The following is a 16210-nucleotide window of genomic DNA, read 5'->3' on the forward strand; positions in this document are numbered from 1 at the left end:
AAGTCTTATACATATCCATTCCCCACAATTCCAGTGTCTTATAGTGTAAAACTGCAAAAAATTCTTTATTGACTAACTAGATGAATGAATAATTCCACTTACTACTTATAATAGCTCAAAGCATTAAGGAAGTAGCATTAGGAAACCAAAACCATTCTTAAATTGTAAACATTGAGCACTTTAATGAAAAGTATTATGCAACAAAGATATTTAAAAGTATTTTCTTCAGAGGAAGGAGACGTATATAGGCACCTATAGGTGATTCATGTTGATGTACAGCAGAAACCAATACAATATTGTAAAGTAATTATCCTCTAATTAAAAATAAAAAAAATTTTTAAAGTACTGTCTTCAGAAAGAAATCTTTCCTAACACAGCTGCTGTTCTTATTTCTACAGATAGTTTCCCATTCTTGTCAACATGCATGCTTTTTTTTTTCTTCACATAACTGCATTCATAATGTATACACCTAAATGATTTATACTTCTTCCAAGAAGAGAAAGGAAGTTAACAAGCCAGAGTGAGCAGAGCCAGGGTGAGGCCGTGGCAAAGCTTGAAGCAGAGTCCCTTCTCCCACCGAGATTGCCGTTAGGAATGTTGTAAGGCCTATGGGACACAGACCCGGGACAGAGGCATCACTGCACACTGGCCTGAGGCACAGCCATTTAGAGAGTGGTGAAGCCTGGGGGAATGAAGGGGAGCTTAGGGGAAATGCTTAATGGAAATTTTCTAAAGAATGTTTTTCTAAAAAATAAATGAAGTATAAGACTGAGTTCTCTCTTACCCCTTTGAGTGAATGCAAATACTGAGCTTTACTTCCATCTATTCTTGTAGTGCCTCTCAGCAAGCCCTCTGCACTGAGAAGGCAAGGTTTTTCTGCTCCAGGCAAACATGCTCGTTCAGATATATGATCCCCTTGCTCACCCTGGCTTTTTGTAAAGCCATACTCACATTTTCTTGGTAATTGGACAGGCCGACGCATGTAGCGGTGTAGAACAGTTAGGGATAAATTTGTGTCAGTCCCTCTACTCTTCTAGTAGAAGGGCTATAGTTTGGATGCAGCCAGGCCGTCTGGGGTGAGTTATTCTATTCTGCCCATAAATTTGTTCTCTGAGGTTTTTTCGTGTTTTCTAAAACCAACCACTCCTAGGCAATGTCAATAAACGAGCCAAACTTATCTTTACTCTCCCAATATGTTTCTGCTCATTCCTCCTTTCATAAGTCTTCATTTCCCAAAGAAATGCCCTTGTGTGATTCGCTCCACCGTACCCGGTCTTGCTGCTGGATTCCATGTTTTACACTGAATCACAAGCTCACATATTTACATGTAATGGAATTGAGTGGAGTGGCTGGATGAGGGGCAGTGAGGATTAGAGAAATGGGTACACATCTGAGGGGACAGCCACAAATTAGCTGGCTGCCTCCTGAGAATGTGAGCCTGGTGTGACTGATCTTCCAAGTTTTCATAGGCAGCCAAAAACCTTTACAAGCAGGTCATTACTATACTGTCTCAACAAGCATTATCAGTGGGCCAGGCAATTACTTGTAGGTTTGACAGTTTAAGTATCTATTCTAGACCTTTTCTACCCTACACTCCCACTCACCCACTCACCAGACTGTTCCTCTTGTAAGCCCCAGGAAAGGGCTTTGTTTTTCCTGTCAACAATGCCTGACTCCTGTTAAAATGCTGATTGCTCTTCTTGGTGTACGTTTCTTTTCACCTGTGTCTTCCCTCACCGCCTCCCCTATCCAGCTCATCATCAAATCCTGTTGATTTTAATCCCCAAATAGATTTTGACTCTCTTCTTCATCCCTCAGGATACAGTGGTTTAACCTTCCAAAAAATTATTGAAATTAAGAAATTTCAGGTCTCATAACTTGAGATGTTTTGATCAGACCTAGATTTCTTGCTCCCTTGACTCTCCCTTAATGTTGAAACAGAGATCACATACTTAACCTGCCATGTTAGTGATATCATTTTAACTAGAAGAATCTTGTAGGGTATGCACACTTACAACTGCCTACTGATACTGTCTTTCCTGAGTGTATGCTATCACAATTAAGATCATTAAGATTATTTGTAAGACAGTATTAGGAAAATTATTTGGGGAAAGTGTTTTCTAGTTACTGGAGAATTTAATTTAAAGTGAAATCTGAAAGAGGCTAATTTTCACACTGGAATTCTTTAAAATCTTAATAATAAGACCCAAATATAAATGACATTTTTGCTATTTGAAATACCTTGTCAGCAAATACTTGATCTTCTGACATTCTGCCACCCCCTCCCAATAAAAATAAAGAACTTGTCCTCCCTTAGTTTTTCCCTGGTGAGCAAATCATACCTGGGACCAGGCAGTTACTTAAGAAGAAAAATCCAGAAATCTTTGACGTATTTTTTTCCCCTTACCTTCCTTCTCTGTATTCCCCCACTTTTTCCCCCCATCCAATTTATTATTAAGTCCTGTTGCTTTTACTTTTCAAACAGAGCTTGAATCTTTTTATTTCCATTACTCTTACCCTGTTGCCAGGTTACAATCATCTCTCAGTTTGACCATTGCTGTTGTCTCTTTAAATATCTCTACATTTCCTTTCATGCCCTCCTCCAGCTATTCTCAGTAGTCACAATGATCTTTTTAAAATGTAAAACTTAAAACCTTTAATAGCTTCCTATTGCACTTAAAATAAAATTCAAAAATCCATAGAGGATCCACTAAGCCTGTGTAATCTGGCCCCTGTCCATCCTTCCAGACTCATCTCATGTATTTCCTGATTTTTTACTGTGCTCCAGCCTCCTCTAGCCCTTTAGACTGGCCAAGCTTTTTTCCTGTTTGAAGACCATTGCCTCTGCTTATTTCTCTTCCTTCTACTCTTTGTCTGACTAACTCATACACACTGTCCAGTTCTCAGATTAAATGTCACTCCTTCAAGGACACCCTTCCCGACTTCATAATCTGTGTTAGGTTTCCTTCTTAGACACTTTCATTATACCTTATACTTTTTCTTCATGGTACTTGACATGATCACCATAATTTAGAAATATTTATTTCTGTGGTGCTTATCTAATGTCTTTCTTTTCCTAACTCTCTAATCTCCTATAAACTTCCCTTGTAGCCCTTATCTGTTTTGTTATAACTGTATCCTTATTGAATATCTAGAACACATTAGATCCTTAATAAGTATTTGTTGAATAAATTAAATAGTGAAGTGAATTGTGCTTTACATTCTAGAGTTTTTCTTAGTTATCCTACATCTTAATGTGAATTGGATAGTTCTCTGGAGAATGCCAAGAGTACAATTTACAATATCATGATGATACATGAGACCCTGAGAATGTTAAAAAATAGAAATCTAACTTTTTTTTTGTATAATCCTAAGTAATATATCCCTCTTTGGTTAATGTGGATTATAACTACTGTTCTCCTTTTGGTTCCTTCATAGACGAAAAAGGCGTAACTTCAGTAAACAGGCCACAGAAATCCTGAATGAATATTTTTACTCACACCTCAGCAACCCCTACCCCAGTGAAGAAGCCAAAGAGGAGCTGGCCAAGAAGTGCAGCATCACAGTGTCCCAGGTGAGAGGGGTGCCACAGGTGCGTCGTGTTCCTCCGTTGGCTGTAGGAACCCTGCTCTTCTCCTCAGGGCGTTTTCATCAAATTTCATATCCAGATGTTTCATCACCAAAGAAGATATAAGGAAGACATAGATATTTCCACATTTTTATGCAAGCTTTTAAAGCTTAGATAATTTCTTTTCACCTTAAATGTCAAAGAATCAAAATGATCCCCGCTTCCCTAGCGTATATCTCTAGAAAGAACAGAAACATACTTAGGGGAGAGACGTGGTTTACCCTCACATGACTCTTCGGTAAACAGCATGGAGTTTCGCTTTCCCGATTTAGATGACCGGTCTAATCTACCAGTGAGAAACCAACGTGTTTGTTGTCAAAAGGAAGTTTCATATAGCTCTGTGATGAAAGCTTTGAGGAGTTCTCCAAGTCCTTTCTTGATAACCGTGCTATGATATTTGGGTTTCAAAGATTTCTTTGCTTTTTTGTTATCCATGAAATGGAAGAATTAAATTCATGCTATCCCTGCTTTTGTTGTTGTTATTTTTAAAAATGTCTATTTGTAATAAATCGTGCCCTGGAAGTTAGCTTTCATCTTCTAACACAAATACACTTAATTTTAGGCCGATAGACTTGTTTTATTTTTAATGTATTTGGCTGCATCAGGTGTTAGTTGCAGCAAGTGGGATCTTCATTACATCATGAAGGAACTTTGCTTGTGACACACGGACTCTCCAGTTGTGGCATGAGCTCAATAGTTGTGGCACATGGGCCCCATTGCTCCACTAGCATGTGGGATCTTAGTTCCCCAACCAGGGATTGAACCCACTTCCCCTGCAGTGGAAGGCAGATTCTTAACCACTGGACCCACCAGGGAAATCCCAGACTTGCTTTTTAGACTGAGAGTTGGAGACAAATAAATAACCAAGTAACTGTACCTCCTTAAAAAATAAGTATATTCTATTGGCATTAGCTCTAAAATATAATTTTACTTTAAGTCCTCATATTATTGTTTATAGATTATAACTTCAATAAGATTTCTTTATAGCAAGCAAATGCAGTAGTCAACCAGTTCTTGCAGTGACACGGAAAAGCTCACTCACGGCAGAAATTTTAATGGTGCCTAGAAGTCATGTGACACAAATTTTAATGTAGCCTCTAAATAAACATTCATATAGATCTGAAGTTCATGATTCTAAACTTTCACATTCTAATGAAAGTTTCATATCGGTGTTTTTATTTTTATTGAAGTAGGGTTGATTTATAGTGTTGTGCCAATCTCTACTGTACAGCCAAGTCACAAGGCATTCCTTTTTTAGTATTCTTTCCCATTATGGTTTATCACAGGATGTTGACTATATATAGTTCCCTATGTTATACAGTAGTACCTTGCTGTTTATTCACCCTATTCATAATAGTTTACACCTGCTAATCCCAGTAGCTCTCTCTGACTTAGAATTCAGATGTTTGTGGGTCCCGTTCAAATTAAGATGTTTCATGCTTCTACTCCCTTTCTTGCTTTCTTTTTTATTTCTATAACATGTTCACCACTGGAGTTTAACACATTATATACATTTTTTCAAAAATCAGTATAATCCTGGTTTTTCACTGGTTGTACTTGCTTCTTGTGTATGTTATGTAGGATTTGTTAACACATGCTTGTGTAACGAGTAAGAAAAGTTTCCTTCTGACTATTCTGAACTAGGGAAGTTTTGCTGTACTTCTAAAATAGGCTGCTGCTGCTGCTGCTAAGTCAACTTTAGTCGTGTCAGACTCTGTGCGACCCCATAGACGGCAGCCTACCAGGCTCCCCTGTCCCTGGGATTCTCCAGGCAAGAACACTGGAATGAGTTGCCATGTTCTTCTCCAGTGCGTGAAAGTGAAAAGTGAAAGTGAAGTCGCTCAGTTGTTTCTGACTCTTCGCAACTCCATGGATAGTAGCCCACCAGGCTCCTCCATCCATGGGATTCTCCAGCCAAGAGTACTGGAGTGGGGTGCCATCGCCTTCTCCCCTAAAATAGGTTAGGATCCCATTTACCTTTTTTTTTTCCTAAAAAAGAAAATCATTCACTACTATATTCATTCTGTTGATTTTTCATAGAAAAATAGCTTAAGTTTTGGGAATTTTTTAGTAATTGCATCAATTAGAAATAATATAGACATAGATATATTTCTTTGTCCAAAAAGCAGACTTTATGACCTTTTTTTCTCCCCAATCAGCGTTTCAAATGGAGAATTTCAACAATCAGTGTAAGATTCAGTGTAAATTGTGACAATTTCCTCTCCGTTTTACTTTTTCACGCTTAAAAGTGTTATTTCCCCTCCACTATTCCCTTTTCCCCACATCTCTGACATGGAAACAGTGTTATTTTCACTATTAAAGACATAAGTTGCTCGCGTTTCTCCTCCTCCCCTGACTTGTGTGGCATGCAGGGTCTTAGTTGCCCATCCAGGAGTTGAACCTGTGCCCCTTGCATTGGAAGCAGAGTCTTAACCACTGGACTGCCTGGAAAGTCCAGTTGCTAGCCTTTTTAATTAGTATCCTTTTAAGTTGTTTAATTTCTCTGTGAAAGCAGAGAATATTCCAGACCTGACAGGTGAACTAATTTCTAAAGAAAAAAAACAGTGTTTTAAATATGCATCATACTAAAGTACAATTAAAGTTAGAATCCAGAAGTTGTTAATAGACAAAGCTAACTTTAAAATATTGAAACCCACTGAAAATTGACAACTATAGCAATATTTTTTGCTAGATTTAAAGTGTATGAAATTGGTTTATTCTTTATTGCTTGAAATAAAAATATTGCTTAAAATACTTAAGGAATAAGAAAGGAATTCTCAGAAGAAAATGTAAGGAAATATCTTTAGTACTTTGAGAATAGTCTTTAAAACGATAAAATGTGTAAGCAACAAGGGAAAAGGTTGATAAATCCAGTGGTAGGATGTTTGTCAAAGTACTTAATAAAGATTGTGAAACATCAACAAGATGCAACCATTTTAGTAAAGATTATATCAGGCAAACATTACCAACAGATATTAAATCTAGGAGGATATTTGTATAATGAATATGGTATTAAAGTATCTCTCCTCTTCATAGGCCTTTTTTAGTTACAAGGGATATTTTTTAGAAAGGCCATTATAGAGTGGGAAAATAGAATAAAACCTTGACCAGGTGATTAGAATCAACATTATCAAAGAGGGACAAATGGACATTTATATAGTATTTTGCCCTGGAATGTAACCTGAATCTAATCACTAGAAAACATCAAAACATCAGCCAAACCCATAATGAGGAATGTTCTAGTTGGAAAAAAAGTGAGGAAGGAGTAGTGGTCTTTAAAAATATCAAAGACAGACCATGGAAATATTCTAGATTAAGAGAGGCTAAAGAGACATCACATGTAAATGCAATGTTTGACCCTAGACTGGATCCTCTACTGGAGGGGAAAATACCATAAAGGAATTATTTATAAATAATATAAATTATTTATAATTATCTACAAATTATATTCAGTTCAGTCCCTCAGTCATGTCCGACTCCTTGCGACCCCGTGAATTGCAGCACGCCAGGCCTCCCTGTCCATCACCAACTCCCAGAGTTCACGCATACTCATGTCCATCGAGTCGGTGATGCCATCCAGCCGTCTCATCCTCTGTCATCCCCTTTTCCTCCTGCCCCCAATCCCTCCCAGCATCAGAGTCTTTTCCAATGAGTCAACTCTTCACATGAGGTGGCCAAAGTACTGGAGTTTCAGCTTTAGCATCATTCCTTCCACTGAACACCCAGGACTGATCTCCTTTAGGATGGACTGGTTTGATCTCCATGCAGTCCAAGGGACTCTCAAGAGTCTTCTCCAACACCACAGTTCAAAAGCATCAATTCTTTGGTGCTCAGCCTTCTTCACAGTCCAACTCTCACATCCATACATGACCACTGGAAAAACCATAGCCTTGACTAGACGGACCTTTGTTGGCAATGTAATGTCTCTGCTTTTGAATATGCCATCTAGGTTGGTCATAACTTTTCTTCCAAGGAGTAAGCGTCTTTTAATTTCATGGCTGCACTCACCATCTGCAGTGATTTTGGAGCCCCAAAATATAAAGTCTGACACTGTTTCCACTGTTTCCCCATCTATTTCCATGAAATGATGGGACCAGATGCCATGATCTTCGTCTTCTGAATGTTGAGCTTTAAGCCAACTTTTTCATTCTCCTCTTTCACTTTCATCAAGAGGCTTTTTAGTTCCTCTTCACTTTCTGCCATAAGGGTGGTGTCATCTGCATATCTGAGGTATTGATATTTCTCCTGGCAATCTTGATTCCAGCTTGTGCTTCCTCTAGCCCAGCATTTCTCATGATGTACTCTACATATAAGTTAAATAAGCAGGGTGATAGTATACAGCCTTGATGTACTCCTTTTCCTATTTGGAACCAGTCTGTTGTAATTGTACTGTGGTTATACAAGAGAACATCTCTAGTCTTAAGAAATACACAGTGACTCACTTAGGAGTAAGGGGCCATGGTGTATATATTCAATAATTTACCCTCATGGTTCAGGGAAAAAAATGTGTGTTTATACACACACACACACATATGCATATAGGTGTGTGTATGTATGTATATTGTATTGTATTGTTCAGTCTGTCAGTCATGTCTGACTCCTTGCGACCCCATGGACAGCAGCACACCATGCCTCCCTGTCCCTCACCATCTCCCGAAGTTTGTCCTTCATATTTATGTATATGAACAGATACAAATATATATATATATATATACACACATACACACACACAGTATGAGAGAGTCTGTGTGCTTGAGAGCCCAACAATGATAAAACAAATGTGATAAAATGTTAATAACAGATGAATCTGGGTCAAGGGGATGCATACACATTCTTTACAATTTTTATTCTTGCAGCTTCCTTTGCAAGTATGAAATTATTTCAGATAAAGCCTTTTTAAAATGTGAAGACAGTCCGCAAACTGTAAGAAGATATTTGTAAGTGTATAAGCAAGAGGATTAAAATCCAAAATATATAGAACTCCTATAAGTTAATAAGAAAAAGGTGTCCTAGTGAAAAATAGGCCAAAAACACAAGGATTTCATAGAAGATAGTTATCAAGAATCCATGATTTCAAAACTGTATTAAAGTAACATTTATATGAGTAGGTTGGCAAAAAAAATCCTAACACTGACTATATAGAGTCCTGCACATTGGTTGGTACATATATATGGCAGCAGGAACCCTTAAACATCATTGGTAGAAATATAAATTGGTATAGCCACTTTGGAAAACTTGGCATTATCTTATACCTTTGAATATACACATATCATTCAATCCATAATTTCCCCTTTATGTGAAATTGCCCTGGAAAACCTTGTTGTGTATATTAGGAGACTTGTGGAAGCATTCATAGTAACATTGAAATGACAAAAAAATTGAAATAAGCCAATTTTTCATTGACTGAAGAAGCAGATATACCCACTGTGATATAATCCTACAATGGATTACTGTATAGGTATGAAAAAGTGATTTATAGCAATACACTATACACGTTTGTGTGAATTCCAATATTGAAGTGAAAATGCAAATTGCAGACTATATATAATATGATATTTTTATAAAGTTAAAAACCAAATAAACAGCATATTATTTAGGGGGTGCATGGTTAAATATAAAGAAAGAAATGAAATGATAAAAAATATTATTGATTCGAATGGGATTGGAAAGAAATATTTAAAGAGTTATAGTGGTATTGTTGGTTCAGTTCAGTTCATTCACTCAGTTGTGTCCTACTCTTTGCGACCCTATGGACTGCAGCATGCCAGGCTTCCCTGTCCATCACCAACTCCCGGAGCTTGCTCAAACTCATGTTCATCGAGTTGGTGATGCCATTCAACCGTCTCATCTTCTGTCATCCTCTTCTCCTCTTGCATTCAATCTTTCCCAGCATCAGGGTCTTTTCAAATGAGTCAGTTCTTCACATCAGGTGGCCAATATTGGAGTTTCAGCTTCAGCATCAGTCCTTCCAATGAATATTCAGGACTAATTTCCTTTAGGATTGACTGGTTTGCTCTTCCTACAGTCTAAGGAACTCTCAAGAGTCTTCTCCCACACCACAGTTCAAAGGCATCAGTTCTTCCACGCTCAGCTTTCTTTATGGTCCAACTCTCATATCCATACATGACTACTGGGAAAACCATAGCTTTGATTAGACAGACCTTTGTTGGCAAAATAATGTCTCTGCTTTTTAATATGCTGTCTGGGTTTGTCATTGTGGTAGTGTATTTATTAAGTTGTGATAGATTTGTAGAGGTTAACTTAATTTTTTTGCATTATAAACCTACACATATAAGCCTAGGAAGTCATATGTGAATTATTAAATCTAAATAGCAGAATTCTTAAAATAATATTTCCATTCATTTGTTAACAAAAATTTTCTTGTTGGGACTTTGCTGTCAGTCCAGTGGTTAAGACTCTGTGCTTTCACTGCAGGAGGCGTAAGTTCGATCCATGTTCAGGGAACTAAGATTCTGCATTCTGTTCAGTGTGGCCAAACAAAAACCACCCGAAAGCAAATAAAATGTATTATAACACCTATTATGTATCAGATTCTTTGCTATGGATGGAAGAGACATCTGTGAACTTTACAGGCTGAACCCCCTGCCCTACCTGATAGAATTGTGTACACATGTCACTGAAAGATATATATAAATATGAATATCCTTATCAACAGTGTAATAGCCAAACTAGAAACAACGGAAAGATCCTTCAGTAGGAAAATGGATAAATAAAAGTGATATATTTGTATATATTTGGAATATTATGTAACAATGAGAATGAATGAACTAAACTATATGTAATTACATAATGCTGATTGAAAGAAGTCAGGCACTTAATGTATAGTTTATTACAGAGTTCAAAAGCAAGCAAAATTAATCTTAGTGTTAGAAATTAAAATTGGAATGGGGAGTGTTTTTCAATCTAAATTATGGTTCCATGGGTGTATTTACTTTATGGAAATTTACCAAGCACTGTACTTATAATGTGTGCCCCTTTTTTTGTGTATATATTTTTAAATTGACTAAAAGGTTATTTATACAACAGCAACAAATATGCTCCTATGGAACTTGGATTTTCCTGGTAGGATACAAACAGGTAAAGTAAGTAAATGAAATTATAAGTTAGAAAAGGATGAGCATTATGGAGCAAAAGGAAGGAAGGAGAATAGGAAGGTAAAGGCTGTAATTTTCAATAGAGTGGTAAGGAAAACTCCTCCTGAGAAAATAGCTTTTGGTAAAAATTGAAGGTGATGAGTGACCAAGCCATGTGGCTAATTGGTGAAGAACATTCCAGGCAGAAAGGACAGTAAGTGCAAAGGCTCTGTGGTAAAAGTAGCCTGAGCAAGTGGGGAAAGTGGTAGGAAATGAAGTCAAAGAGACTGTGAGGTCCAAATGGTACAGGCCTTAGAGACCATGGTAATGACTTGGCCTTCTACTCAAAGTGAGATAGAATACTGAGGAGTGACATGATCTGACTTAAGTTTTAACAGGGTCACCATGGGTGCTGTATTGACATTAGATGATGGGAGGCAAGGGAAAGCAGAGATGCCAGTTAAGATGCCACTGCAATAATCCAGGCAGAAGATGATGGTGGCTTGGACTAGGATGATAGTAGTAGAGGCTGAGAGATGGCTGCATTCCAGGTAATTGAGAAAGTACAGCTGAGGGTTTACTGATAGGGTGACTTTAATATTTTTGGCCTGAGCAGTGGAAGTGTGAAGCTGTCATTAAGTGTGTTGGGGAAGGATTTGGAAGGAATAGGTCCTGGCGTAAGATCAGGAGTTTGGTTTGGATCATATTAAATTAATTTGTATCACAGACATCTCAGATGGTAAAGAATCTGCCTGCAATACAGGAGACCTGGGTTTGATCCCTTGGTCGAGAAGACCCCCTGGAGAAGGGAATGGCCACCCTCTCCAGTATTCTTGCCTGGGAAATTCCATGGACAGAAGAGCCTGGTGGGCTACAGTCCATGGGATCGCAAAGAATGGGACATGACTGAATACAGCATAGCACAGTGTGATTTAGTAAGCTGGAGTTCCCCTTTTACATAACACTCTGAAAGTTCACAAAGAAAGAAATTTCATGAGTGCCGAGAATCATAGTTAAAATTGTCATATATTCCTAATCAGTGGGGCAGATATTAATATGCTTTTACTTTTTGGAATAGAGCTAACTTGCCTTGATTATTCAAGTTAGTAAGTCACAAAAAACTCCATTGTTCTCCTGATTCCAATTTTGAATTTAAATAACTCAGGCCCTCCTTTCTTTGCCAGGTGTTTTTAGAATGAAAAATGTTAACTTATTCTTCACCGCTACTGTAATTGAAGTGTACTGTAAAGAGAAGATTGATTTTCTTTTTTAGCAGATGAGAACCTGAAATAATAGAGTGCTTAATTTGCAGCATTAAGTTCATTCATTCATTCATCCAACTTAGATATCTAACTAATGTAGCTTTTTAAAGCAGTACAGAAGACCCATTTCTGTAACTGTCTAGTGTGGAAAAAATTACATAACCCTTACTGATGAGGAGGCATGTTCAGAGAAGTTAAATGAATTGAGAAGAGTCACAAGTCTTGGTGAGTGGGAGAGCTGAAAGTTCTTACATAGAAGTTCTTGATAAAAAGAAATAAAACATTTTTACTTTTTTTCCTGCAAGAAGCAATGTGATTCCTCTTTCCCTTGGGCCCCGGCTCAGAGTCCTGGTTTGTGAGGTACAGGCTGGGCTTATATCACTAGGGCTGCATCATTTCCCCCTAAGCTACTTAGAGACTCCAGGCTAGTTAGTAGTCTGAGGTCTCCTTACTCATTAAACTACTTATTCCAAAGCAGTGAATATTTAGTAAGCTAATTAAAATTTGTAAGTAAGATTTCTTTATTAAAAAAATCTATTAAAATAAGAAGAAGCCCGTTAAAATAATAATTAGAGCAGGAAAAAAAGATGACTATCAAATTACAGTATCTTTTGCAGCTATCCATAAAAGCCTTTTCAGTGATTTTGGCGGTAGAGAGAAGGCAGAAGCAGATTTCTACTCTAAGTATGCAGTTGGTGAACTGGAGATGAGTTAAAGGAAAATGGCAGCTATTTTGTTGAAGTGGATCTTTCACACTGTCTTAAAAGAAGGCTGCAAACCCTCTGTTCTGTGAAGTCTCTGATTGTGTGTCCTCGTGGAGATGCGATGTCATTAAACAATGTGCAGAGAATAAAGGAACAGGTTGTAAAAAGATGAGACCTTTGATGATGTTGTAACTCCAAATACAGAGAAGGCATATCTGCACAATTTCAAGAAAACAGGGAAGCCACTGATTTTTAATTGTTCTTCTCTGCAAACAGTCAGCACCGTGATTAACTTGGTGCCTAACGCTTGCTCCAGGGATGTCAGGTATTATATTCATCTTAGAGAATCTTCTTTAGGGGAGTCTGTAATACTTGTTTGATGTGACACCCAACTAAGGGTAGAGAGACAATTTCCAGCTTGGTGTTTTTTGAGTTTTCCTATCAAGAAGAAGCCATAACCAGAATCACAGTCCCTCCAGTGTTTGTCCCTTTCACCACCTTGTCTGTCCTTTCCCTTTGAGCATTCCAGTCCGTCATCATTGCATCTCACCTTTCCACTGCTTCAATTCTGTGGTCAGACCAACAAGCCAAAGTATCAGTCAGGGTCCCAGGAGAAAACAGATGGCACACTCAAATTAGAATAATTTGAGGATACCTTAGTAAAGTGACTGTTTACACAAGTGTGGGCAGAGTGTAGGGAAACCACAAAGGATAATGCTGGTCCTGCTTGGTTCTTTTACTACCCCTTGGCCTAAAGAGATAAGGAAGATTATAGGAACCCACGACCTAGAAGCTATGTGGAGAAGGCCAGTAACTGAGACCTTAAGTAAAAGCAGTATTACAATGAGGGAGTCTGGGGAACAAATACGCTGACCTTACTTTTGTCTCTCCTCATCTCCTACCAGTGACTTCCTTTGGCTAGAAGCCTCGAGGCATATAGGTCAGCCTCTTGGCGCCCAGAGTAGGGTGAGAGTAGATATAGATAGGGAAGAGTGAAAATAGGAAATAGAGTGTAGCCTGAAGGGCAAAGACCGATCAGAACCAGCTCTGAGTGGTAACCTCACCCAGGAAATCTGGGATTCTCCAGAGATGCTCTTGTGCTTCCTTTGTTCTTGTCTTTTGGCTTCTCTTCCTTCTTCTGTCAGTTTATGTTGAGAGCATGTTATTTTTCTGAAACATGTATGGATTTTTGAGAGTAGAAGCTACATAGTATAAGTAAGTTAATTTGATCCATCCAAATGTACATACCAGGAGTTTGGACTGTTTTCGTGATTCTCTCAGCAGGCACTGAGTGCCTACTGTGATCACTGTGGCAAAGAAAGGTGAATAAGATAATGTTCTTTTCGCTGAGAAATGTCAAATTCCTTGAGGGAGACAGACAGTTGTGTTGTTGACAGGATACCAGAGTTATCCGAGGGAATGTACCAATGCATATGGGTGCCAATGAATATGGTACCAGGAGGGGTTTAGTGAGGATTAGGAAAGTACCCTCAAATTAAAACTCTGTGACCTTGGGCAAGTCATTTGAATTTACTGTGCCTCATTTCCTTATGTATAATTTGAATAAAAATAGCTAAATAAAGCTACAGTGAGTTTCAGTGAGAATATATATAAATCTCCAAGCAGAGTGCTTATCAAAGAGTAAGAAAAATTATAATAATAGTTATTATTATGCTGTTTCTCCTGCGTGGGATGGTCTAACCGTGACCTTCCTACACATTTGCATAAATATTTTAATTACTGCTCTTTCAAAGCTTACTTCAAATATCAATTCTTCAAGAAAGTTTTGCTTGAACTTCCAGTTCATATCCTCTATTATATACTTTCATAGCTTCTCATTCTTTTCCTTGATAACACTTACCACAATTGTAAGTAACTAATAAATTGTTTAATGCTATTCTTCTGATAGCTGGTGAATTCCCTGTTGATTGAGACTGTGATCTTATTCAGCACTATATCCTGAATGCCTAGAAGAGTGTACAGCACTCAGACACTCAGTGAGTATTTGTTGGAGAAATGATTTAGATAGAAAGCCAAGCTAGAGCCTGATTGGGGAAGGTCTACAATTATGATGTTTAGATGTCTGTAATTATGCCTATAATTATATGGTTGACCAGTTTAGATTTGTTTTGCATTAATTAATTAGTTATACATTATTCATTCAGTGAGTGATTTTTGGTCACTGTGCTAGTCTGTCCTTGTGGAGCTTACATTCTAATGAGGAGACAAGGATAATTTATACCTATATATATAATGTATGTGTTTGTGTATGCTCAGTGTGTCCACCTCTTTGGAATGTAAGGAACCAATTTTTGGAATTTTTCCAGGCCAGAATACTGGAGTGGGTTGCCATTTCTGTATCCAGGAGATCTTCCCAATCCAGGGATCAAACCCACGTCTCTTGCATCTCCTTCATTGGCAGGCAGTTCTTTACCACTAGCTCAGCTGGTAAAGAATCTGCCTGCAATGCAGGAGACCTCAGTTCGATTCCCGGGTCAGGAAGATCCGCTGGAGAAGGGATAGGCTACCCACTCCAGTATTCTTGGGCTTCCCTGGTGGCTCAGCTGGTAAAGAATCTGCCTGCAATGTGGGAGACCTGGGTTGAGAAGATCCACTGGGGAAAGGATTGGCTATCCACTCCAGTATTCTGGCCTGGAGAATTCCATGGGCTGTATAGTCCATGGGGTTGCAAAGAGTTGTACACGACTGAGTGATTTTCACTTTTCACTTTCTTTACCACTAGCACCACCTGGGAAGCCCTATATATAAATAATGCATAATTATATATGTTATATATCTTATATTTTAAATATAAATATTATATATAATGCCCTGTGCTGAATAAGTGCTGTGAAGTAAAATAAGGGCAATATAGATTTATGGGTTGGGGTGATGTGATCAGATTTATGAAAGATAAATCTAGCACTAATGTGTAAGGTCAGTTTGAAAGGGAAAACCCTAGAATGAGAGCAACTATAGTAGGGGATTAGTGGCATAGTTTAGGAAAAAGGTGGTAAAGATTCAAATTAGGCCATTGAAAGCAGAAAACAGGGATACATTTTTAAAGTATTTTGGGGATAGAATTGGTATTCTGAAGGTTGGGTTAACAATTGGATATGCATATAAGAAAGAAAGAGTAGAAGATAGTGGAAGTTTTTAGCCTACATAATTGAAGATGGTGATATTATTAACTGATATAGGAAACACATAAGAAAAAAAAAATACCCTTAGGATTTATTTATTTATTTATTTATGTTCTTTTTAGGAAATGCTGGTTTGATGGAGGGGAGAGTAAAGATATGCCAGATTTGCCTTGCCATCAGTATCCCAGTTGGGAAATGTTCAGTTTGGAAATATAATTTAGGGGAAAGATCAAGTTTAAAGATTCAGCTTGAGAATCATTCACTTAAATTCATAGTTGAATGGATGATGTTGGTGAGGGAATTTGCAGGTAAGAAGAAAATAAGGCCACAAGTAATGACTTTTCCATGGGTTGTTTGTCAGCTCTGAGAGGATGATTAA

At 37.9% G+C, this 16210-nt stretch overlaps 1 protein-coding gene across 4 annotated transcripts in view; it reads left to right on the plus strand.

Annotated features, from left to right (window-relative positions):
• Nucleotides 1-16210, plus strand: part of PBX3 (PBX homeobox 3) — a 249237-nt gene that overhangs the window by 208631 nt on the left and 24396 nt on the right. For all 4 annotated transcript variants that reach the window (XM_018055778.1, XM_018055780.1, XM_018055779.1 and 1 more), the window contains one exon: nt 3439-3574. In XM_018055778.1, coding sequence (XP_017911267.1) covers nt 3439-3574 — 136 coding nt within the window. The remainder of the gene's footprint in view (nt 1-3438; nt 3575-16210) is intronic.

The sequence above is a fragment of the Capra hircus genome, chromosome 11 (genome assembly GCF_001704415.2).
Source record: "Capra hircus breed San Clemente chromosome 11, ASM170441v1, whole genome shotgun sequence".
NCBI classification, from domain to species: domain Eukaryota; kingdom Metazoa; phylum Chordata; class Mammalia; order Artiodactyla; family Bovidae; genus Capra; species Capra hircus.